Source organism: Leishmania infantum, chromosome 26 (assembly GCF_000002875.2).
Source record: "Leishmania infantum JPCM5 genome chromosome 26".
Taxonomy (NCBI): Eukaryota; Euglenozoa; class Kinetoplastea; order Trypanosomatida; family Trypanosomatidae; genus Leishmania; species Leishmania infantum.
Window position 1 is genome coordinate 314,571 of NC_009410.2, and position 24,173 is coordinate 338,743.

The 24,173-nt window shown below is 61.8% G+C and overlaps 7 protein-coding genes across 7 annotated transcripts; all 7 read left to right on the forward strand.

The window, feature by feature from the left end:
* Window positions 1-2,445: 2,445 nt before the first annotated feature.
* LINJ_26_1010 (conserved hypothetical protein) lies at window positions 2,446-3,549 on the forward strand (the record flags this gene model as incomplete). The annotated part of the gene is made up of 1 exon (XM_001470406.1): window positions 2,446-3,549. The coding sequence occupies one exon, from the start codon at window positions 2,446-2,448 to the stop codon at window positions 3,547-3,549; it is 1,104 nt and encodes a 367-aa protein (XP_001470443.1).
* Window positions 3,550-5,085: 1,536 nt separating this feature from the next.
* On the forward strand, window positions 5,086-6,735 carry LINJ_26_1020 (conserved hypothetical protein; the record flags this gene model as incomplete). Its single annotated transcript, XM_001470407.1, has 1 exon — window positions 5,086-6,735. One exon carries the CDS (start codon window positions 5,086-5,088, stop codon window positions 6,733-6,735), a length of 1,650 nt encoding a protein of 549 aa, XP_001470444.1.
* A 2,318-nt stretch (window positions 6,736-9,053) lies between these two features.
* On the forward strand, window positions 9,054-9,581 carry LINJ_26_1030 (conserved hypothetical protein; the record flags this gene model as incomplete). Its single annotated transcript, XM_001470408.1, has 1 exon — window positions 9,054-9,581. The coding sequence occupies one exon, from the start codon at window positions 9,054-9,056 to the stop codon at window positions 9,579-9,581; it is 528 nt and encodes a 175-aa protein (XP_001470445.1).
* A 1,520-nt stretch (window positions 9,582-11,101) lies between these two features.
* On the forward strand, window positions 11,102-12,088 carry LINJ_26_1040 (conserved hypothetical protein; the record flags this gene model as incomplete). Its single annotated transcript, XM_001470409.1, has 1 exon — window positions 11,102-12,088. The coding sequence occupies one exon, from the start codon at window positions 11,102-11,104 to the stop codon at window positions 12,086-12,088; it is 987 nt and encodes a 328-aa protein (XP_001470446.1).
* A 644-nt stretch (window positions 12,089-12,732) lies between these two features.
* LINJ_26_1050 (conserved hypothetical protein) lies at window positions 12,733-14,421 on the forward strand (the record flags this gene model as incomplete). The annotated part of the gene is made up of 1 exon (XM_001470410.1): window positions 12,733-14,421. One exon carries the CDS (start codon window positions 12,733-12,735, stop codon window positions 14,419-14,421), a length of 1,689 nt encoding a protein of 562 aa, XP_001470447.1.
* A 1,162-nt stretch (window positions 14,422-15,583) lies between these two features.
* On the forward strand, window positions 15,584-21,364 carry LINJ_26_1060 (conserved hypothetical protein; the record flags this gene model as incomplete). Its single annotated transcript, XM_001470411.2, has 1 exon — window positions 15,584-21,364. The coding sequence occupies one exon, from the start codon at window positions 15,584-15,586 to the stop codon at window positions 21,362-21,364; it is 5,781 nt and encodes a 1,926-aa protein (XP_001470448.1).
* Window positions 21,365-22,287: 923 nt separating this feature from the next.
* LINJ_26_1070 (conserved hypothetical protein) lies at window positions 22,288-23,574 on the forward strand (the record flags this gene model as incomplete). The annotated part of the gene is made up of 1 exon (XM_001470412.1): window positions 22,288-23,574. The coding sequence occupies one exon, from the start codon at window positions 22,288-22,290 to the stop codon at window positions 23,572-23,574; it is 1,287 nt and encodes a 428-aa protein (XP_001470449.1).
* Window positions 23,575-24,173: the final 599 nt, after the last annotated feature.

Genomic DNA, 24,173 nt, shown 5'->3' on the forward strand with positions numbered 1-24,173 from the left:
GCATGCATCGTGTTTGCCTCCGCCGCACTTATCATCACCCCATACTACAGCGCGAAAAAAAAAAATAATGTGCATACGCACATGCTGCGATTACGAGCAGCGTTATCATGACGCTGATGAGCATGAGCCAAGTCGCTCCACCCTTCCCCCTGTCTGAGGCTGGAGTTGGTACGGGAACGAGGGGGTGGGGAAGCTTTTCCGGTAGAGTGCTGTACGCGTGCTTCTCGAATATGGAGCAGCAATGCCAGTGAACCCCTGGTAGGCGCCTACGCAACGCCCACCATTGTGCGTTTTGCTTGCTCATCAGCGCCATCATCTCTCGTGTCCGTCTCTCACTCTCTCAGTGCTTTTCTCTGCACCTCTCCTCCATGGCCACGGCTTTGGCCTTCTCTACCTCCACCGACACGCCCTACTGGCGCGTGCGCTGGCGCATGCCCACATCGAGTTTCATCTGAGCAGTAACAACCGTGGGAGGACGCTCTAGTCTCGTATTTAGCAGAGGGCAAGAGCGAGAGCGCGAAAGGAGCCCTGAGAGGCAGTAGCTCTTCTTTGTTTTCGCCGCTGGTGCATCCACCACCACCACCACCATCCTTCCCCTCCCTTTCTTCTCCTGACCACGCACGTATTCAACATATCTTAAAGGCGCGTGTCGTTTCTGCACACACAAAAAAATAAAGCAACGGGGCGACTCTTCTTCATTCTACCGGAACCCCCTCCCCCCTCCCACTTCTTCCCCCCCCCCTCCGCGCTCTGCTACCCCCATAGACACCAGCGCTTACCCACTTACGCAGCCACGGACGGCACGCATTCCACGTCGTTCTCTGACGTCTGGTTTCTCCTTGCACATCTTCACCGCCTCTCCTCTTTTCTATTTTGTTGGCGTGTCTCCCTTCTGAGGTGGTGCTTCGTTGCGTGCGCTCGTGTGTGTGTGTGTGTGTGTGTGTGTGTGCGTGTATGGATGGATGGATCAGTGTTGGGAGTGCTCCTCCTCGATCCCCTTTCCTTCTCTCCCCTCCTTTCTCTCGGCCTCATCGCTACTGTCCCTGCTCGTCTTGGTGGGTCTCTCCAGCCGTCTTCATTTTTAGACAGGCCCAAGGACGCGCATACACCCACATACCGAAATCCGTAGACGCGTATGCTGAGGAAACCCCAGAGGAAGGACCAAGCAAAGCGATACACTTGCACGCACGCGCGCACGGGCCCTTGTTGACGCTCGAATCAGAACACATTATCCGGTGCGTGATGCTGCGTGGCTGTGTTGCGGCTTGCGGCCAGTGCCGCGAGTCTGCGAGTACTGTCTCCGGTCAATCGCTCTGGTTGCTGTCGCGGCCGTGGACACGCTCGCCGTCGCTTCCCTCGAGCACACATGCGTGTCTCGGTCTGCGGCGCACCTTGGGCACCGTTACATCATCGCGGTCCTCCTCCTGCGCCACCATGCACCACCCAACGCGTTGGGTTAGCCGCAAATCGATTGAGGAGCAGCTCCCGTCTAACATCAAAGTCGACCCCAATGCATCTGCGGCTGCGAGCAGGGACGACGAGGGGCTCGGCCGCGACGCTTTCTCCAGCGGCATCAACGGCATTTACGGTAATCGTGCCGAGTCGGCGATGCGCGGCATGCTGGGGCCGCAGGGGCAGGCAGACGCACGGGAGTCCCGCGCTGTTCCTATCCTCGGTCGGGCGTCGGTGCAAGGCACGAAGTACACGCTAGACCGATCGACTGTGTTTGAGCATTGGCGCTTTCACTGCCCCGAGCCGGTTGGCTGGCATCTGTCCAAGCTGGGCTCCACGACGTGCAAGATGGTCAACGACGTGAACGAAGCGGTGGAGTCGCTTCAGCTTCAGATCATCAAGGGCTGCAACGTGTTCGAAATCGACGGAGCCGCCTCGGAGGTACATCAGAGCATCGCCCGTGGAATTTACGAGGCCTTGCAGGCCTTTGAGCTGGACCGCAGCGGCTTTGTAATGATAGCTCGCTGCGGCCTCATCAAGCAGCCCCGCTTCCAGGACGAAATCACGCGCGTCGAGGCATCCAACACGGCGGCCGTGCGCAACCGAATCATCCCTATCTTTGAACGCTACAAGGCCTCCTCGCTGCCATCGACATCCCTCAAATCCGGCTTCCGCATCAGCGAGCTGGATGACTCACAGCTGGCGCGGCTGAACCTGCGCCGTGTAGACCGGACGACGGCCGCTGGGCTGTCGCCGGACTGGCTGGATGCCTTCTTCACCAATGTTGCCTACAACACGCGGCTGGAGTGCATCGACGTCCTCCTGCTCGAGGGGATACACACGCTCTTCGACGGCCGACCGGACGAGCACGTCGAAGACGACATCCTCCAGCTCTTTGTGTATCTTGAGCGTCAGGTCAAGCAGGGCGTGCTGCAGTACTACGGGGTCTGCTCACCTCACCTCGCTCCTCCGGTGCCGCGCAATTATCCGGAAATGCCACCCGATGCGCTTGTGCCAGACAAGTACCGCACGCCGCCGAAGGAGCCGGCCACGATCAACCTCTATGGCCTCATGGCCCTCGCCGAGCGTGCCGGCGGCGCAGACCACCACTTCCGCTTTGTGCAGTACCCCTTCAACCTTACGCAGCACCAGGCGATCAGCAGTCCTCTGCCGTACGACGCGAATCACACCCTGGCGACGCTGTGCAAGGCACTGGGGCTCACCGCCCTCGGCTACAGCCCACTGGAGGCGCCAAACTTGATGCAGCTGCCGGAGCGCTACCACAACTTTCCCATGGAGGCGGACCTCAAGGCGCTGCGGATGAACTTCTTCACGGTGTGCGAACGCAGCGTGCTGAAGGAGATGGAGATCAAAGACACGATCGACAAGGGTCCCGACACACTGCCGCCGCTCGAGCATCTCTTCGTGGCCAGCGTCTACTTGGCGGCGCAGCGACAGTTCACAAACCTCTTCTTCTTTACAGACTGGGCAAACTATTACATGACGCCGCGCTTCCGGCGTGCCATGACGCGCTTCAAAGAGGCGTCCAGCGCGGACCTGAAGGAGTGGGCGAAGCAGTACGAACAGCTCATCAGCGACCTGCTGCGGATGCGCCAGCGCATGTTCCAGCACAAGCACGGCAAGCAGGCCGGACTTGTCAACATGGCCATTGACTATGTGAGCCCCACGCTGGCGCGGTGCCCCATGCTGAACCAGAAAGCCATTAACTTTGCCACCTACGGTTGCAATGCGCTCCTGTGCGGTTTCCACGTGTCGCGGTACTTCCACGAGGCAACAGAGCTGAACCCAGCCAAGGACGGCAACCTGCCTATTCCCGAAGAAGAGCTCCTGGCGCTGTGCAGTGCAGAGACGGTGAGCTACGCGAACGTGTCTCCGCCGCATCCGTACATGCTGGAGCCTCTCGTGGGGGAAGGAAAGATTTCGAAGCAGCCAAGTAAGGGTGCTGCGTACCTCGTCCGCATCGACCCTCAGAATCCCAAGTTCCCGGACATTCCAGAAGAGCTGCAGACCGGTGACAGCGACGGCGAAGCTCCGGTATCTGCAGACTGCGCCACAGCAGCTCGGCACAAGGATTAGGCATCCGAGAAAGCGGCGAAGGAGTAATGAGCCACTACGCCGCTCGGTGGGCGCCACGCGAACGGGGGGGGGTGTAGGGAGAAAAGTGAGGGCGGAACGGCTAAGGCCCATACACGTGGGTGTGGTGACGCGTCTTCTGCTTTGCGTGCTCTTGATCACCGCTTGGCCCCCACTTCCCCTTCCAACACACACACACACTTTCTCCGCCCATCCACCGACTCGTCTTTCGTTTCCACTATTGTGCGTAAGCTGTGTACCAAGACCGGCGTGCGGGCGTGCGGGTGCGTGTCGCTCTTACTGCATAGTAGTCGGCGGTCTTTATGGAATCACTTCGTTGTTGGCCGTTGCTGGCTGCCGTTCTTTTTTTTCTATCGTTTTTCCTCTTTACGACTTGCTTGTCGCCACTCACTCACTCGCCGATGTCTACGCTGCACAGACACCATAGCAATGCGCACTATGGCTCCCCCTCCCCTCCGTCCCCGCAAGCGCTTCTCTGCGTGTGCCCCTCAGCACCCTCACCCCTCCGCTTCCCGTTTTCCGTTTCTACTTATGTATCTCTCATCGTGGTCCGTGATGGGTAGCGGGGGGAGAGAAGCTCTATGTGTGTGTGTGTGTGTGTGTGTGGAAGAGAGTGAGGGAGGAGAAGGCGAACGCCGCACCCCAGTAAGGGAGGCAGAAGCGACGAGTCGTAGAGGGAAAGAGGGTCCCCGACTCGAGCGAATCAGCGTCGTCGCTGAATGCGAGCGTGAGAGAAAGTGTGTCAGCCGTCTTTCTCTTTGGGCGTGTCTGTGAACTTCTGGTTTCTCCTTCGGTTCGCCACATGCGTGCATGGGTGGTTTCATGCTACCGTTCCGCCGGGCGATTCGAACATCTGCTGCTGGCAATCCTCTGCGGCCCCTCCTCCCCCTCCCTTCCTTTTGCTCTGCTTCGCCTGCATCCCTGCGTCTCTCGTTGCCCTCCTCCCCCTCCACCGGTCTACTTCGTCTATCGTGCTTGAAGGGAGACGACAAGGGAAAAAGCGCCTCTTACACACTCAACGGGAAAAGATCGCCGGCTCGGCAGCTCAAGCTCAAGCGCGCCATTCCCATCGCACCCAACGCTCCAGCCGCTTGCTCACAGAATCACAAGCACACACACACACACTCGCCGCTGTGCGTCGGACTCCGGCTCGGCCTCCCCTCCTTCCCTCTGACTCTTCCTTGCTCTGTTTCCCTCGTTACCGTTCTCACTATCGCCACTATACCGTGCTTGCGAGACTATCGTGGCTTCACCCCCCCCCCAATCCCATTCCAGCGTACGTGTGCGTGTGTGGGTGTCTTCCTCTTCTCTCACTCTGTCACCCTATCCCCACTGCGCACGAAGGACGTCGTCTTGGGCAACTCACCCTCCCTTCCCACAGCATCTTCGGGCATATTAGGCGAGGAAAAGGAGCGCCGGAGCTGTGCGCCTTGTCGTCTCCCCTCCCCACTCCTCTTTCTCTCTCTGTTGCCGTCTCTCACCCGTGTTTATTCTTCACACACACACACACACATTGACATGCTTCGCAGTATCGTCGTCGCGGTACTGCTCCTCAGCACCGTCTGCCTGGAGCACGTGGTGCGGGCAGGCCCGGTGTTGGAGGTGGGAGTCGATCGCGCCATCACGTTCAACCGCCAGCTGGGCGACGGGGATGAGTTGCTCTTCGGAAGCCGTGCGGTGCTGCTGCGCGGCGAGATAGTGCGGTATACGGCCGGGGCGTCTGCGTCCTACCACGGCTACACCGTGTACGTGCAGTGCTCCGAGCACCTCACGAACTTTGCTCTGCAACAGCTCGCCGCGCCCGAGCTGTCGAAGGCGGCGAAGGGTCTCGTCGTGGAGCTGTGCGACACGGACACGACGAACGAGGACGTGCTCTCGTTCTTCTTCAGCAACGCCGCCGCCAACATCCCTGTTTATTTTCTGCCCAACGGCACGGCCTCGAAGGAGCTGTCGCGGCTGCTGTCCGTCGCGGCTCAGCGCAGTGCGACGGAGCGGGTGGTGCTGTCCGTGGCCAAGACGCGGCGGCTGAGCGAGCTGGTGGAGAACTCGACGCTGCCCAGTGCCACTATTGAGAGTCATTACGTGCACAAGCCGAAGCAGACGCGCAGTAAGGCCGCCTCCGCTGCCGCCGCACCCCAGGTCCTGGTCACTGCGCACTTTGATTCCCTTGGCGTGTCCCCTGCGAGCCGGACGAGCGGCGGCACCTCCGGCGCTGTGGTGGCGATGGAGCTGTGGCGCCGGCTGACGTCCACACCTTATGCTCGGCAGGAGTCTGTGGCTCCGTACGAGGTCACCGTGCTTCTCGGCAGCACGTCGCGCTTCAACTACGCTGGAACGACGTCGTGGCTATCGCAGCACACAGATAGGGAGCTCGATCAGTTTAGGGTGGTTCTCTGCCTCGATGAGCTGCTGCCGCCTCGTGAAACGAGCGAGAACGCGCCGGACCTTTATCTGCATGTCCAGGACGTTCTCATGAAGCGGCAGCATGGCCAGCAGGTCGTGGAGCAGGTCGAGGCAGCGGCAAAGTTGCTCGGCATTTCGCTGAAGGTCGTGTCTGCCAAGACGAACTACCAGCATTACGACCTTGAATTTGAACATGAGGCGTTTGCTAGCCGTCAGATGACCGCCATGACACTTTCTACCCACCGCGTCCACCACAACGACCAGCTTTTCCGTGATCTGCGCCGACCCCCGGCCACAGCTGCAGATGCAGCAATGCTCGCGAAGCGCGCGGACCTCGTTGAAGCCATTGTGCGCATCGTCGCCGAGGCGGCTCCGTCCGCGGAGGGAGTGACGACAGTGTGGCCTGGCGCGGCCTCGTACATTCAGGGGATGCTGCATTACGCGAGTGACTCGCAGCGCTCGCCGGTGGCGCAAAACGGTGCCGGCCTGCGGCAGTACGCCGCTACCGTAGAGCATCACATGCGTGCGCAGGCAGCAGCAGCGCAGCGGGCCGCTTTCACCTCCGCATCCTCCGTCGCGACGTACCAGGAACTGCGTACGCCCGGTATCACCCTATTCGGCCCCTACGAGGAAACAATGCAGGTCTTTATGGCCAAGTCGTATCTCTTTGAGTGTGCCGTGGCGGCCGCGGCGCTCGCGGCGCTTCTTGCCTTTCTGTACGTAGAGGTGGGGCTGACGACAGCTCTGCGCCTCTTCTCTGACTAGGCTTGTGATTAGGGTGCCTGTGCCCTCGTGTTCGGTGTCTGCATGCCCTCTACCGCGAGGTTATGCATAGCTGAGGTGCGTGCGCGGCCTTCGACCCGCTTCTCTCCGATCGGGCACCCATGCAGGAGAACACCACGGCAGACACGCACACAGGCACAGACACCTTGTCGCGTGAGGGATGGCCGAAGTGATGTGGGCGGGTTGATGACGTTGATGGTTTGTAAAGTGACGAATCTCTCTAATCGCCAACAAGGAATAGCAAAAAACAGCACAGCTATCAATCAGACAGCTACGGCAGAGAGGAGGGTGAGTAGGGCCGGAGGGAGGAGAGAAGACGTAAGCACCTCGAAGAATGCCTCCACTGCGCACCGCTCCGCCCGCCGGACGAGGTTCTGGGTGAGGGAAACCCCTTCGAGATTCGTGACCGCTCCCGTCCTCTCTCTCTCGCGTCCAACACTCCCCACTTTGCGACTGCACCTGGTGCCGTTGAAGCTCGCGCACGCTCGAGGGCAGCGAGGCACGCGCGCAGATAAAAGAGACGGAGAGGAAGAGGGGGTGGGGTGTTGTGATGTTGTGCTGTGCGCGCACCCGCTGTCACCTAAGCCTACGTGTGTGTGTTTGTCTTGGAGTCTGAGAAAGCGAGAGGCACACAGACGCGCCAGCACCGCCACACATCAGCCCTTGTCCTTGCCTTCTCTTCAAGAGTCCGAAGCGTGCCGCCTGCCCGTCCAGCATTGTGAACCTCTTAGCTGATGTCTCTCTCTCTTCGAAGGGCGAACCAAAGGCGGTAGTGTTACTGGACGCCTCGTTTATGAAAGACGCGGAAACTCGTGAGAGATGGTGGCTATGCAGACGTACTGTGCCACATCTTTGCCAGACGCGAATACACGAGTGACCGCAGAGGCTTTCACATCTACTCTGCCCTCATCTTCTTTTCTTTGGCAAGTATGTGTACGCGTGTTTGTGTGTCGGTGTTCCTTTCACCGCAGCCTCCCCTCTTCTCTCCTCATCTCTTCTCTCCTCACCCCACTCCGCTACCACGAAGTAACGGATATACCTCACAAGGCAACGAACCAGCACGCACGGAAAAGAGGGAGGCGGTGGGCAGACAACGTCAGCGACACGCTGTATGTGCATCTCTGTCTGCCTTCGCTCATTCGCACACTCCCTCCATTCGTTGCCACCAGCACCCGTACCACATGCAGCCCATTATACCTCCCTCCTCGTTTGTCCGCATTCTTGTTCGAAACGCATTGCCGTGAAGCCCGCATTGAGGTATTCACACACACACACAATAAAGGCGGAGTGAAGGGGAACCCCCCCCACCCCCTCCCCAGACCTGATCTAACCTGTGGCGTTGATCTCCCAGTCCACTTTTACATTGCGGCGTATTTCTCTCTCTCTTGGTCCCCTCCTGCCCTCTTCATCCCCTCCTTCCTTTTCCTCTCAGCGTGGCTCTGCACTGCGGTCATACGCCCCATCAACAGGGCCGGAGGCCTCTCTCACTATACATATAAATCTATACAAGAGTGAAAACAACGGTGCAAAAGGCGTCGTGGCACTGCTCTTACCGTTTCCGCTCTGCTCGATCCCTCCGTCCGCCTCCCCTCCTCTCCCCGCGCTGCCCTCCTCTCTTTTTCCCTCCTGTAATTCTGTCACCATTGCTCGCATCTGCGTGCGCCCTTTCTTTCCATATATTTGCTCGTTCGTGGAGTCTACGAGAGAGGGGGAGGTGAGGGGTCCAACGCCGCTTTCCAGCAGGAAGAGAGGGAGGAGGTCTTCGCCGTCACCCTTGCCTGCCTGTCCGTCGGCCCTTTTCCTCCGCTCGTTTCGCGCTCACTTAACTTCTCTACTTTTTCTGAGAGGAGCAACCACTTTCTACGCCCCACACTGTGGGCGTCTGAACACTTACACGTGCATGCACGCATACTCGCGCTCGCGAATACGCAAGACCGCCTATACCGTCTGCCTGTGCTCGTGCCCGGTGTTTTCTGTGTGCCTCCCTCGTCGTGTTTTGCTTAAACCGCCTCTTCGAACTGTGCCTCTCCCTTGCTGCCGCTGTAGAACAGGGTAGCGTCCTTCGAAAAGCGGACGCCGCGCACTGTGTGTGTGCGTGTGCAGCAATATTCGTTCTGCCCAACCCACGAAGAAGGTTATCCAAGGGAGCCGACGCGCCTTTGCATTGGACTCACGTTGCGCGGACTCGCATCCAGCGTGGGCCTGCCCCTCTCTCCGTCCCCTCTTGCTTTCTCTCGCGTTGGCCGACCTAAACCGAGCCTAGGGAACGAATCCTGAACACCACAAGAGCAACAACAGACATGTATCGCACTCTCGTGCGCTTGTCGTCCCCCACCACCGTGGGTAATGGCCGCATGACGCGCCGCCTCACTGGCTGCACGTCTCTGCTGTGCCTTGCCTCGGCGACGGTGCAAGTAGGGTCGCTGCTACAGTCACGTCGCTTTCATGGACACGGGGGCGACCGTAGCAAGCCAGTCGAGGTGGAGTTTACCCTCCCTGATGGCGAGAAGAAGGTGGTGATGGGCTACGAGGGCCAGACTCTGCTGGATGTGTGTGCCGAGCAAGGACTACCGATGGAAGGGGCATGTGGTGGCTCGTGCGCCTGCTCCACCTGCCACGTGTACTTGGAGGAGAAGGACATGGACCTCTTCCAGGAGCCTACAGACGAAGAGAACGACATGATTGACCAGGCGTTCTACCCGGAGCCAACGTCGCGTCTTGGCTGTCAGCTGAGTCTGAAGCGCGGCGTGCATGATGGGCTGAAGGTCAAGATGCCTCGCGCTACCCGCAACATGTACGTTGACGGCGCCAAAGTGGTGCCTCACTGAGAATGTGCTCACGATACGAGCGAGGAAGGCCACCACTCCCCACCAGCGGTTGTTTGTATGCACAAAGAGGGAGAGAAGTGCCTTCTGGCGAGTGCATGGGCAAGCACATAAATGCGTGTGCGTGGGCGCAGGCCGCGCGGCTCTTGTGCCTTCCCTCCTCCAACACACACACACACACACACACACGCAGGCACGTGCTGTTGCTGTGCGTCGTCACAGATGCATCGTTATCTTGAACCTTTTTTGGCATGAATTCACATACTTTCATTCGCCGCTCGACTCTTTCTCTTACTGAGCCCCTATCCCCGCCTCACGCACAGACACGCAAGCACAGACACACGGACTCCCTTTCTTCCGTTGTCCTTCCCTCTCCGCTATGCCCTGGTGCACAAAAGACGGACACGGCTGCGTCGGCGGGGCTACCTTTACTTCGTTTGGTTCTCTGCCCGCTTGTTGCTCTTGTCGGTGTTATGCGCAGCCCGCTGTTGTGCGGATGCGGACATGTGTGTATGTGTGCGTGCTCGAAGCCTACACCTCCCTCTTCTTCTTCCTGTATTTCCTGCCGCTGCCTCGTGTGTGCGCGGCTTTCCCTCCTTGGCACATGAGTTGCGTTGGTTCGCCCTCGTTTCGACACGCTCTTGTGCGCGTACGTGTGCATGCAGTGGCGAGCGTGAGTGCGCAACACCTGAAGGTGTCTTCTATTTGTGAAGCGAAGAGGTGGCGGGGGGAGAGAAACAGAGACACGCCATCGCGTTCGCATGTGCAGAGGCGCGCCACGTCGTTGCTCTTTTCTCTCCACATCGCGTGTGCTTGCTTTGCCGTGGGGTGCGAAGCCATTCAACGTTTGCAGCTGAACCGCGTCGCGGTACCGAACGCCGAAGGGAGCAAGCGGAGACCTGTGCCGGCGATGCCGATGGTGATGCATGTGCGTGCGTGCCTTACCTAGATGCGTTGCTGGCCGTGATAGCATCACTATGAATTCATGAGCACACAAAGACTGCAACCCTTCTCCCCCCCTCCACCCTCCCCCGTGGGATCTCCGTGCTTGCAAGTGGCGGGGTGCTTCTATGTGCCTCTCAGCGACTCCACTCCTTCATCCGTGAAGCCGCAGGGATGCTTTGCCACGCGCCTGCGTCTACGCGTGCCCACGTGCTTGAAGAATGGCCCGCGGCCATCATTATGCACGCCCCTATCCTCGCCTCCTTCCCTGTCCTCTCTTACTCGCTTGTACTCATGCACGTTGCGGACTCCTCCTAGCTGCCAGACAGCTCCTAGGCGAACCCGCAGCTCGAGGTCTTCTGTTGGTCCCCCACCCACCCACCGAGGCCGCAGGGTGTTCAGACCCCTCTCCTGTCCTCTTCTTCGTGTTGGCGCATTTTCTTTGTCCATCCTTCGTAGGCGCGCGTCTGGTGGCGGGTGTGCGGAGCTATAGCCCACTTGCTTCCCTCCCACTTTCCCCCTCTCATTGCAAGGGCACCACTGTACGCAACGTACACAAGAGTACCGGAGCGCAGATACGCATGATGGCCTCCTTCACACCACTCGACAACTTCAAGAGCCGCAGCCGTGGCGTGGTGCCGACAGGCATCGTGATCGACAAGTCCTGCCGCGTGTACGTGACGCAGATCCCGCTGGAGCGCATTGAGCGAGACGGCGCGAGTGCGATGAAGTCCGAGTTTGAGGTCTACGGCCCCCTGGAGTCGTACAAGATGTTCACCGACCGCTCCGGCCGCTTCATTGGCAGTGCCCTGTGCACTTACCGTAACCCGGCAGACGCATCCATGGCTGTCTACTGCATGGATGGCGTAGAGGTGGAAGGGTCGACGCTGCACGTGGAGCCAGCGAAGGAGCACGGCGTTGTGCTTCTCTCTTCGGGTAGCAGCGGTGGCGGCAACGGGCAGCACCGCGATCACAGCCGCGGTTTCCTACGCGACACGCAGCGGCAGTGGGGACGCGGCGGCCGCGGGGGTGCTGGCCTGCTTGGCGCTGGGCGCGGCAGCGGTTACGCGACAACCGGGACACAAGATGCGAGCAACGCGTCAGAGTTGGACCTCCGCGCAGAGGAGTTGGGACTGGCTGCCAGGGACGGTGTCTCCCCTTCCGCAGACAATGGAAAGTGGAGCCATGACAAGTACGAAATGATGGCCGAAGGCAAGGACATGGACGAGGTTCTTGGGATCCGTCGCCCACACCACCATCGCGGCGGCGCGCGTGGTCGTGGTGGACGCGTAGGGCAGCGCTACGGCGAGCGTGTGGATGTAGCGTTCGAGAGTTACATCCGCGAGCGCGACGCCAACGACAAGAATGCGCCGCCGCCACCGTCTCCATCTTCCACGGCTGCCGCCTTGTCGTTGAGCATCCAGGCGGACGTGCAGCCGACCCCGGCGACGGAGCCAGCGGCAGAGGGGAGCGTGGCGGGGACGATGGCAGAAATGGCCTTTGGCGCCGACGAGAGCGATGCTCCTGTTATAGGAACGGAGCTGGGCGCGCTTCCGGAGGATGCCTAGAGAGCAGGTAATGCGCCGCCAACTCGCGCGCTTGCCGGTGTGCCTAAGCCGCTGGTGCGGCCGACGTCCTTGCGCGAACTAAAGAGTATCCTGTTGGCCGTGAGCTCCAAAGGAGGGGGCGCCAACTCGTTTCGGCGGATGAAGGCACTCTTATTTTGTCTGCATGAGTGCGTTTTGTTCGTGCTTGCGCGTCTCTTGGTGTGCGAGCAAGCATATGTGCGTAAACGCCGGAAACTCGGGTAGGCACCGTGGCTGGCGCTGGTGGCTCGAGTGCAGCACGCGTGTACGTGTGCGCGCGTCGATCGTAGGCCTTGCGGTGAGGTGCACCGCGGACGCGCTTCATCTCTGCCTTTTAGCAGTGCATGTGCTCCAGAGAGGGGTCCCGCACCCCACCCCCACCCTCTCTTTTCAGCGGACGCAGGGCAAGAGGGTCGGCGTAGATTATCAATCCCCCGCCCCGCTCGCGGGAGCCTCTGTCACTTGTGTCGCCCCCTCCCCCGCAAGGCCAGCGCATCCGAAATCCACCTCTTCTCTCCTCTCCTCGAACCTCTTTTGGGCCCGCTTCCCACCGTGCTGGCCGGCCACCGCACGCATGCACACCGACGCCCCGCCACACGGACACCGCAACCGGGCAAAGTGACCGAATGCCACCGCTGCTGCCGTGGCGGTGCCTTTACTCGCGAGGAGGCCCTTCCGCGTACGGCGCAGTCAGCGCTCTTAGGCGGACCTTCTCGCGCTCGCCGCTTTCGCGTGCGCGGCCGCGGTCACACAAGCGCAGATGGAAAGAGGAGAGGAGTCGCGCGGTTCCCCCCTCAAGCAAGAAGCACGTATCACCACCGAAGCTCTCTGGAAGGCAGGGCGTCTTCCATTCTCATCCTCGTGGCGGCTCACAGCTATCTTCATCCTCCTCGCCACCGTCTCCTTCACCAGCGATGGCTGTGAGTGACGTGCACGGTGCCGTCGCCCCACCCCGCACCTCATGCAGCACAGAGGAGAAGGAGAGAGGTCTTCTGCGCTACTTTAGCCGCGGTCGCTGTCTTTACGACACGGTTCCACTGCAGAGCGCGTCCTTTGCCCTCCAGCGCGCGTCTTGCACGCAGGCGCAGCGTGTCCCGCTCGTCACCCTCTTTCCTGCCCCGTCTCCATCCGAATCCGCAGCATCGCTTTCAACTTCGGCTGCAGCATGCCCCACGGCAGAGTCTCCCGGTTTCATCGGTGTTCAGCCTCCCGCGTCACGCCCGATCGGCAAGTCCGTCACAACGGCGGAAGGGCCCGTGCCCGTAGCACCGCCGAGCGCATCGTCCCCGCTGTCGCGCGACTTATCATTCAATCTTTTCTCGAGCTATGAGCTGCAAGAAAGACAGCATTCGGACTGGCTGCAGTTTCGCCTTCTCAGCGCGCGCTTCTCAAGCGCATCCGACTCGAACAAGTTCTATGGCGCGGCAGAGATGCCGCTACGGGATGTGTGCGCTGACATGGCAGAGATTTGGGACACGACGTGCACGGCGTGGGAGGAGGCCATGCGGGCCTGGAGCGGCGCCGCACGCAGCGGGTCAGCGGGCTTCTCCAGGCGCCACTCTGCCTGTTTTTTGGTTTGCTACGTGCAAACGCAGCAGAAGGTTGCTGTTGGCATGTCCGTGCAGCGCATCGCGGCGCAGGTGTGCGAGCTGGCTCGCGCCAACTACGCGTCGCAGCTGTTCCGGGTCGTTCCCATCTTCATTGGTGTGCGGGCACAGGCGATGTTGTGCATGGACGCGACTGCGTGCAGTTCACTAGCGGCGGATGTGGAGCCAACGGTCGCCGCTCGAACAACTGAAACGGTCACCTACGCAACGGGGGGCTTGTACACCTTGGCAGAGACGGTGCAGTGCATCACGCGCTTGGACCCTCACGCCTTTGATCCGCGGGGGTCTTCTGACGCCTTGCCGCATGTAGGGCCCTCGCGTGCTGCTCCAGAGTTGTTGTGCACGTTGGAGCCGCAGGTCTTCCTGTTGTCGGACAGCTGGCTGCACGTGCGCAGCGTCGCCGACCTCTACGGCGACGATTCTTTGAACAACCCCGCATCTGACAGTCGAGCGACGTCTGCAGCAGCACCTCCAGCTTCTGAGCAGGGGCGGAATCGCCACGCCCGTGGGGCGACGTCGTTTGTACCGGAGTCGACACGGCGCAACGTGCACGTTGTCCCCGCTGTGGTGGCGGATCGCCTGAGTCGGAAAGAGGAGCGCGCCATCGCCCGCTACATCTGGTGCGACATGCAGCGTCGAGTCAGTGGCCGCCGCACTGCCGAGACTCTGCAACCGTACCACCCATCCTCTCTCGTCAAGCCCCTGTGAGGATGCCTGAGAGAGTTTGCGCGTGTGCGTGCCCCGTCAGTGCTGAGCGGGTGGCGCCGCCAACGGCGGTTTGCCGCCGCGGCGCGGCACGCACCCATTGGCGGGCATAAGACCGAGTGGGAGACATCCAAGAGCACCTTGATGTATGATGGAGTCGACACGTCTGACGTGACGCCGAAACGAACGTGATTGTATTCCTCGAATGCCATCGTCCCATATCACCCTCCGCGCTCTACTCCTGACCCTCTCCACTCAGTTCACAAGCTCGTGTAGACTTGACTGCCGGCAGCGCTCCGCGTACACAGCGAGGCAGATGGAGGAAGGAAGGGAGCGCCAAGAAGGCAAAGAGCAGGCCAGTGGTGCTGCTGCTGCCGCTGTGGAACGCGGCTCTGTGGTGCGCGCGTAGGTCTACTCCGCCTGTCTCTGTACGTCTCTGTGCGTATGCGCTTCGTCTCCTCTGCTTTTCCTTGCTCTGAATCCTGCCCTGATACCCCATCCTCTCCCCTCGTCTTTCGTCTTCGCTTCCTCTGGTGCCCCCCCTCTCCTCCTCCTCGTCCGCTAGGACTGGCGTAGGTGTGCGCGTGCGTGCATGAATACACCTTTCGAGGTCGATCTATACAACTGCTCTCTCGCTCGCTCAACGCGCGGCAAAGGTCTCGCTCCCAGAAACGTGCACGGACACATGCTCACGAAACGACTAAGGCACCCTCCCAACCCAAAGGCCCACTCCCTCCCCCTCTCTTTCTTTCTCTCTCTGCCTGCCTCTCTCACATTCCCCATTCATGTGCCTGCGCGGGTGCGTCAGTGTCTGCGTCGCTCCACCCCTCCACCTCCTTTCCTGAGGTCTGCGTGCCACAACGTCTGAATGCATTCGCCACGTCGTGGCCATGCGCTCCCCCGCCTATTCGGAGTTCCTGCCTGCACCACCGCCAGCTCACCCTCGAGCACCTCGATAGAGCCGTCGTGCTCGGACACCCAACAGCACCATTCAAGGCCTCTGCGCCAGCACCATGTGAGCGCAGGCAAGCACGACCGCGATGAGGGGCCGCCCTCCTCCACACCTGTCGCGCTCCTCCGCCGCCAAGACTCCAGCACCGCGTCGGCCCCGCCACGGCAGAAAAATTCGCCACACGCCCTCTGGCGAGCACGAGCGCCGCGCCAGATGCCAGCGGCCGCCGCTTCCCTTCTCCCCTGCATCTCCTCAGCGTCGCCCCTGGCCCCGTCGACGTCCTCACACCTGCAGCGGCCGTTCGGCGGACCTCGCGCGGTTCCACCCAGCAGCGGCGGTGGTGCAGCTGGAGCCGCCTTACGTGGTAGCACAACCGTGCACGGCCAGAGAAACGACGACAACGCGGACGAAACAAGCAATCACTACGATGGGGAGTACGACCGACTAGTCTTCTCTCCTATCCACCCGAACCGCGCCGGTCTTGTTGCTTCGCTCGACATTTCCACCGAGGACCGGGGCGACGGCGCGGATAGCACCGTCGCCCCGGACTCGCTAGTGTTGGAGAATTCGGAGCATCGCTACTCGGAGTCGTTCTCGCTGGGCAGCCCGAGAGACCCGCCATCGCGCGGCTTCATTACCGCCTCGCAAGCCGCCGCTGCGCTCGAGCGCCTTCCAGAGCTCTCCATCTCTCCGCGAAGGTCAGCGGCGTCTTCGGCCGTCACGGCTCCCATCTCTGCACAGGCGGCCGCTGTCTTGACTTTCTCATCGTCTTGCCGACCGTGCAGTAAAACGGCTACTCTGCCGACGGCTGATGCAGTGGCCCTGCAGCCGGATGCGTGGTGGTCGACACTGGATGGGACGCTCTCGGCCACCAGCACACTCCTCAACGATGGATCGCAGCGAATCCACCACGTCGCGAAGACACCGCCGCCCGCCTCGTTGCATCCCCTTTTAGCTCCCAGCCTGAACGACACGCTGGGTCGAGCAGACCGCGCCGCCATTGTGCTGTCCATGCGTCTTTCTCATCAAGCTAGCTCGGCGACGGGGGAGACCGTTGCGCCAGGGGTCTTCAGAGCCAAGGACGGCAGCGCTGGTTCGGGCGGGAGCAGCGCTGGCAGAAGCACGAAAAGCGAGGAAGCGACGGCAGCGGCGGTCGCCGCCCTCGCGATGCGGCTGTCGCGCGCCACTGCGGGCGGTTCGCTAGCCGGAGGCCTCAGCGGGGCTGCGAGCACGAGGCTGTCCGACGCGTCGCGCGGCAGCGTTGTACAGAACACGCTTCAGGGGCTGCGCGACGCGTTACGGCTTACTCAGTCGTCAGCGGAGGAGCTAGACATTTCTGCCCCTCATATCGCATCGCGCTGGCTGGATGCGCCAGAGGAAGGCCATGAACCACTTTCCTCCTCGGACGTGCGAAGCAAACCGGCACCAACACGAACCACTCGCGCCTCGCGTGCGCATCGGCAGGCTGCCGAGGAAGTCGCTCACCCACACGGCGCTCAAGAGGGCGGCGCCGGGGTCATCAAGAGAGGTGGCGGTACGCAGCGCGGCCGCGGCGCATCGATGCGCACCTACGTCGACGACACAGATTGTGCACCTGCGCCGGCGGCGGCGTTGCTGCCCTCAGCGCGTGCGCTCTCGCAGTCAGCTCCGCTTCTCGAGGGTGCCGCTGAGGGTCGCGTGGGTGCGGTGATGCAAGGCCTGCATCCAGCATCATTTGTCACCGACACCAGAGCTCACAATACCCGAACGTCCTCCGTGGGCTTTACGACGGACTCGAACGCCGGTGCTCGTGAAGGGGCAGGAGCGCGCACTGGCGACCAGGACGGCTGCGCGAGGGCGGCATCACATGCATTGTCTCCTCCATCGCACCCGCATGCCGTCGCCGACATTGCCGTTGTGGCCGAGTTGCCACGATCGTGTCCATGGCAGCAGGAGTGTCTCACACTGGAGACGATGAAGAGACGGTACGGAGCGCAGAGCGCTGTACACACGCGTCGACGAAGTCAGTGCAATCACAACCACCGTCGCTCCGAGGGGCCGCCCGCCGCGGATCACTCGCCACGCAGCAGCTACGCTGAGGCTCTGGCCCTCTTGGCGTCCCCAGTTGCCTCCTCTGTGCCCACCTCAGACTTCTCCGTCGCCTCGTTAACTAGCTCCATCTTCAGGCGAGAGCTTGGAGAAGGTGAGGCAGCTCGCCACATGCTTGCGAAGCATCGATGGCGGCTGGCCTCGCCGCGCGAGGCGGTGAGTAGCGCTTCTGGCCATGCCGCGCAACGATCGCCATTGCGGAGCCGACGCGGCACCGGTGCCACTCAAGTCCATCTGCCATACAGCACGACGAGCAAGGAGGCGGCGGCAAAGGCGTACTGGGAAGAGCAGCTGCGGCTGTACAGCAGTCACCTCGCCACTCCGTCCACGCTGCTTAGCAATGAGTCTTTCGCAGCGGAGCAGGGCCTGATAGACGTGGATAGCCTCTTCCGGGACACACAGCGCCACACAGCCGGCGCCAGCATGAGTCTCGTGCGCTGTGCGGCGGCATCCGGCGCTGGGGCCGCCAGTTCTAGCGTCAGTGGTGCTGCAGCAACGACGAGGAAGGTGCCAGCGTCAAAGCCTGTCGCAGAGACGGCTCCCCGCCTCAACGCTCTTGATCGTGCTCTGCAAGCCCGAGCAGCGCTTCTGCGCCGGCACGTCCAGGAGAGACCGGCGTGGAAGCGGCAGCTGCACCAGGTTCGCCAGTGGTGCGACCGCACCCAGGTAATGGTGCGCTTCGACAATGGTGTCTGCGTTGAACAGATGGCCGCAGGACCGTCGCACCGAACGGTTGCGCGGCAGCACCAACGACAAAGCCAGCAGCGTGCGATGAAGGTGGGCAGCTGGACGGGTTCGATGGACGCGCAAGTGGGCTCTGGGACCTCCGGTGTGGACCTGGGCGATGACGCTGGGTGGCAGCACTTCGTCTACGCAGACGACCCCACGACAGCCCACGACGCTGTGATGAAGCAGGCAGCCGAGGAGGAGTATGAGGTGCAGCGGCAGAACGTTCTGCAGCAGTACCGGGAGAGACGACACTTGTCTTTGCTCGTGGAGTCCTCCATGGGCGGCCCCCGCGGTGGTCCGGTGGCATCGCCTGAGCAGAGCGTTGAATCTGGCAGAGCGGCGGCACATGCAACTTGCCGGGGGTCGTTCGGCCATCACGCAGAGAGCCGCCGCGCTGCACAGAAGCTGTCCCCGCGTACCGCGGATGCCGGCAGGGAGCGCTTGAGAATCATGTCACCGCTGAACGGACTGGGCACGAAGCCGGAACTTCTGCCGGAGCACCAGCGCAGCAGCCAGCTCGCCATGTCGGCCACGGATGATCTGGCTTCCAAAGAGGCCAGCGCGACCCTCGGTCATGTGTCGCCATCATCGATCCAACAGCCGCTGGTGCCGATACACGCAAATTTGTGCGCGCGTTTGGAGACGTGGGGCACAGACATTGCGGACGACGAGGAGGCGCTGCCATGCGGAGGCAGCACCGCCGAAGACACTACAGATCGTCCTCCAGCCGCTGCTGCTGGGGCTGCTTGTGATGGCTACGCATTGCCACCTGCGTGGCAAGGAGCATGGAGAGGCAGCCTGCCGCCTCGGAGACGCTCTACGCTCCTCTCTGATCACTCCGAGGAATCTGTTCGCAGCCGATTGGTAGCGGATGTCATGGGTGAGCCGAAGATTTCGGTGCAGGGGACGACCGAACGACGCAACTTCGCTTCCCCACTCGTCCACCTGCAGCGAACCTCGCTGAGCCAAAGCGGGCCGGCTACTTTGACGGGGGCAGAGCGTGACCTCTTGAGCTTCGTGCTGACATGTGCCAGCGGCGGCGGCGATGCTGAGCACCTTTCGGTTCTTCTTTCGCTATGCCACGGTCATGGCAGGAAAAGCACCGCCGTGGAGTGTCGCCTCCACAGCACTGCTAGCGCAGCCGGGCTTGCTGGCACACAGCTGCCGCCGGCGCTGGTCGCCTTGCGCACGATGCTGGACCAGTGGTCCCAAGCGCCCATTTGCGATGGCGCCGCTCTCGATGCTGCTGTGGCGCAGGAGAGTGCCGGCTGCGGTGCCGTGGCGACAAGGGAGCGGCATGTTTCTGCTAAGGAGCTGCCTTTCTCAGCTCCGTGTGACCTCGAAGAGGCGGTGATCATGCAAGAGGCTGCAGGTGTCCGCCGTGGCGCGGTCGCTGACGCAGGCTCCCCGAGAGTCGATCACGAGTTGGGGAAGGCAAAAGGGCCAGCGACGGCGCCGACTTCGGAGAGCACACCCCCTCCCTCATGGAACGCGTTGGTCACCGCACTGCTCAGCGGCTACAGCGCCTTGGACCTGAGCTTCCTCCGGCAGCTGCACCTGCTCTTGTGGGAGTACAAGGCGAAGGAACATGGGGGCATGCGCATCACAGCGTCAGACGCCCCGGAAGGTGTTGTAACATCAACTCTGCCGCCACCGCCGCCGCCGCCGCCGCCGATCTCCACACCACACCGATCACAGGGAGCTCCACCTGCTGTGCTCCCGCTCGCGCTGCATCTCTCCGTCGTGCAGGAGGCGAGGATGACGGCTAGCACCAATTTGAGGAGCTCCGACAGCAGTCTCCGTATATTGTCCACTGTGGTGGTGGATGCTGCGGACTTGCTCGATGCGATTGCAGCCACGGCGCTGCTTCGCTGGCTGTGCGACGCCAGCCGCCAAAGCCCCACGAGCAGCTGGGCAGAGCTGGTAGCGCGCCTACCCGAAACGTGCGCACAGGATTGGCAGAATGCACTTGCGCGGTGTATCGAGGTCGCATCCTCAGGCGCACATTCTCATGAGAACGTCTCGGCGCGCGTCTCGTTTGTGTCAAGCGAGTCGCTGCGATCGCGCGCATCCCTCCGCGCTGGGCTGACCGCGGCCACAGCCCCCTCATCGTACGCTGGCAAGCTCGAGTCTTTTCTATGCGATACCGCATCTGCCCTTGAGAGCGCCGCGTGGCGACAGCACCGGCTTCACAGCGTGCTGCACCGCGCGAGTTTGCACGCCGAACAGGACCGAAGGACTGCGATCAGCTCTGCTGCTACTGGCGCGGCCGCCGTCGCCTCACTCGCGGTCGACAATACTTTCGGCGCCGTGTCTGCGGCCTTCCCCTGTGTGGGTGACACCCCGTACCTTCCCGGGGATGAGGCACGCGCTCGCTACCCGCTGGACATGCGCAACCTGTACTTGCTGTCTGCACTGGCAGTTGAGGACGTCGACGCGCGCATCGTACCACAGTTGCGTGAGGCGAGGGTACAGTACGCAGATGCTCTGCGAGCTGCAGCAGACGCGGCGACTTTGGTCAGCGCGCCTTTCAACCCGTCCGTGCCAAACGTGTCTTCGATGGCCTTCTCGAGGCCGACGGCTTCTCTGCCACTGGCGCTTCAGCAGCGCGTGCATCTTGATAGACTGTTCCAGATCGAGCAGCGCTTCTTCAGCTTCTTGTGGACGCTATGGAACTCGGAGCAGTCCGTTTTCGCCTTCAATCAGCACGTAGCCCCATTCAACGCCTTCACGGCGGCGGAGCAGCGCTGCTGGGGGCCACTCTACCGGAGCTCGCTGAAGGTGGCCTACTTTGTGTGTGAAGAGCTGGCCGAGAAAGGGATGGAAAATGTGTCAGCGGAGCTTCTGCCATTTGTGTCGATCGTCGCCGCCTTCGCAGGGTGCCGGGGCGGCCATCGCGAGCTCTTGTCGAAGCTGAAGACAATCATGCTCGAGCTGACGGAGCGGGCAAAGAAGGTGCAGGTGCCGCTGGAGTCTTTGTCGTGGCAGGGTAAACGGTCGCAGGTGCTTGAGGAGGCCATCGCAGCCTCCAAGGTCGCGTCTAGACGTGCGGGAGCTGTGGTCTCCTGTCTCACCACCGAGGCGGACGTCGTGAGCCTCCCGCTGGCGGAGCTGGCAACGCCCGCGCTGCGCCTTATCCATGTCCTGCCGCTTTCTCCGCCACCGCATGACTTGTGAGGAGGACGTCGAAGGTGCCGTGATGGACGAAGCGACATTTCCCAGCTGCGGGGTGCGTGTCTGGCCGGGGTGACCCAGCGTGGATGGTGGGCAGAACGCTCCCCCTCCCACCCTCCACGTCCTCTCCCTTCCCTCTTTCGAATGATGAGCGCCGTAACGCGGGCTCCCCGGCCGACTTGATGACACCGCCAACTTGTCGTTTCGTGTTGGGCCGCCCCACTGCCCACCACGCCAGTCTTTTATGTATACTAGAGCCGGCAAAGGAAGTGTGCTGCCTTTCTCTGTGCTTCGTCAGTGCCCGCGCTCCGTCTCCTCGGACGCCCCTCCTCCACCTGCCCCAACTACCCTACCCACTCACGTACTCTTGCTCTATGCATGTGCGCATGCGTGTCTTCCTCGGTTTATGGTGCTGTGCGTCAAACCGCTGTGCGTGATGCCTCCCGGCAACCCCCCCTCCTCTACCCCTTTTCACCTCCCCGCCGTCGCAGGAGGGACGCGCCGGCGCACAAGCTCGCATCTCTGACCGCTGTCACCCCTTTCCATATCGTCTCCCCCTCCCTTCCTCTTGCTGCGGCTCTCTTCAGCTGTTTGTTTGTGGGCACTCGTAGCACGCCCGCCACAAGGTACGTACATCCGCAACGGGAAAGCGCGAGAGACTTGTCGGATCACGCTCCGACTCCTCCTCCCCCCTCTCTGTACAAAGGCACCACATGCGCAGCAGCTGCAGCACATCAAGGCATGCCCGCGTCTTTCAGACGTCGACTTGGCCGATAGTGACACACGCGCCGATGCCGCTTCGTCTCAGAGTGGGACAGCTGCTTGTGTGCGCCACGGCGGAGGCGAGGAGGTGCGTATCGACTACCTCATCATCATCTTCTGTGAGACCTTTCGCGGAACACCTTGTCGCAGAAAAGACGCGCCTGATGGCGGAGAGGGCTAACGCGCGTGCGGACAACGTGAGCCGTCTGCGAGCGCTCTTGCAGTCATGCCCGGCCCACGAGCGCCGGAAACTGTTTCCGAAGCCCCATCCTCACCCCCGCCGCGACGTGTGGCCGCCCGCCACACCGGTCGATCCACCGTCGCGGTACCCCAGCGCCAGCGCACGGATCAAGAAGTCAGCCGCATCGGACACGTATCGCTTCCGTAGCAGTGCAGTGATAGAGTCGGTCCAGCAGGGTGCCAGTCGTCGTGCAGCCGCTGACACACAAGACGCCACTGACGAGTGCAGTGCGAAAGGGCCGCAGGAGAAGGGTTACTATGACTCGCCATGCTGGTACAGCGCACCACCTGGGACGTGGATGGATGCTACGTACTTTATTGCCCACCAGAGCAACCGCTGGAATTCACTCTTCCATGACCTGTATTACATCCGTAACGAACCAACGGCGCCTCTGCTGCGTTGCCCAGCGTGTGTGGGGCAGCGACTACGCGACGGCGTGGCGGCACAGCCTCGGTCAGAGTCCGCCAGCTTGTCTGCGCCTTGTGCAGCCGCGGAGGTTCCGCCGGCGTCATCGTCGTCGCCGCTTTGGATGGCTCCGGCGGAGCTGCATCGGCATCTGAGTTTCATCCACGCCGGCGAGCTTTTCACGCCACACGAGCTCAAGTTGTACAACGCACAGGTGCTTCATGAGCTGCGGTACAGCTGCGGTCTTGCGCCGGCTCCCACGCCTGCTGACGGTGAAATCGGCACCGGCGTAGCGCCGGGTGTACGTAAGACGCAGCCTGCTCGCGTCATCCTCGTCGCTGACGTAGCCAACATCGAGCTCGGTTCCCCCGGTGAGCTGCTGGAGATGCTTCTCTCACCGAAGCTGCTGCGCGTCTTCTCCGACTTTCCTGTGGCTTTCTGCGCCACGCACGAGCTCTTCGTGCCCGTGATCTCGAAGACGCTCCACACCCTGTACCAGCTGGCCCGCCTTCACCCAGCGTCTACCCTGCACGTCTTCTTTGCGAACACGTCCCTAGAATCGGGCGATCTGTTGACCTCCTCATACCTGAACGATCTCCTCCTCGCAAGCCCACGCTGCGCCGTTCCACCGGTGGTGTTGCTGACGGCTGACCTGCAGCAGCAGCGGGCCTTGCAGGAGGTGCACGGGGCACCGGCGCACGGTATCGGCAATGGCGGGCACGTACGCTGGGTGAAGCCTCTCACAGCAGCGCAGCTGGTGTTTGACCTGTACGCCGCCCTCGAGAGTTCGCAGTCCCTCATGTGAGCTAGTACGGGGGCTGGAAAGCAAATGGAGAGGGGAGAGCGGGCGGAGGGTGCGGGGGGTGCGCCATCTCCGACTGCTGAACTGCGAAGACAGGTGATGAAGTCCCCCCGGTGGAGGCCAGCGCACGCATGCCACCTACTTGTCTGAGCAGCGGCACCGACTCCCGGTTCTCTTCTTCCGCCCTTGTGCGTCTCTGTATGTGAGCATCTCTCTCTTCCCGGCCAGAGTACCATACTGCGAACTTCCACCCGCCCACCCACCCCGTCATTCAGAGCCCCTCTCTCCCTCCACACGGCACCTCCACAGAATCCCATCGCCGCTGTCGACGTTGTTGCATGCGTGGACTACGCGCTTTCTTCAGGGGGATGCTCAACCCCGCTCTTCCCCCTCCCTGCCTCTCTGCCGAAGCACCCCAGCCGCAGTCGCTGAGACGGGCTCAAGCGCACACACGGGCCGTGCGATGAGGACGCGCTTTCTTGCCCCTCCCCTGCCCGCACCCATCCCCCTTCCTATGTGCTAATTCTCCATCTATGTCTCTGTCTGTCTCTGCTTCCCCTCTCCTCCCCTCCCCGTGCCTTCCGCTGTCGTCGTTGTCGTTC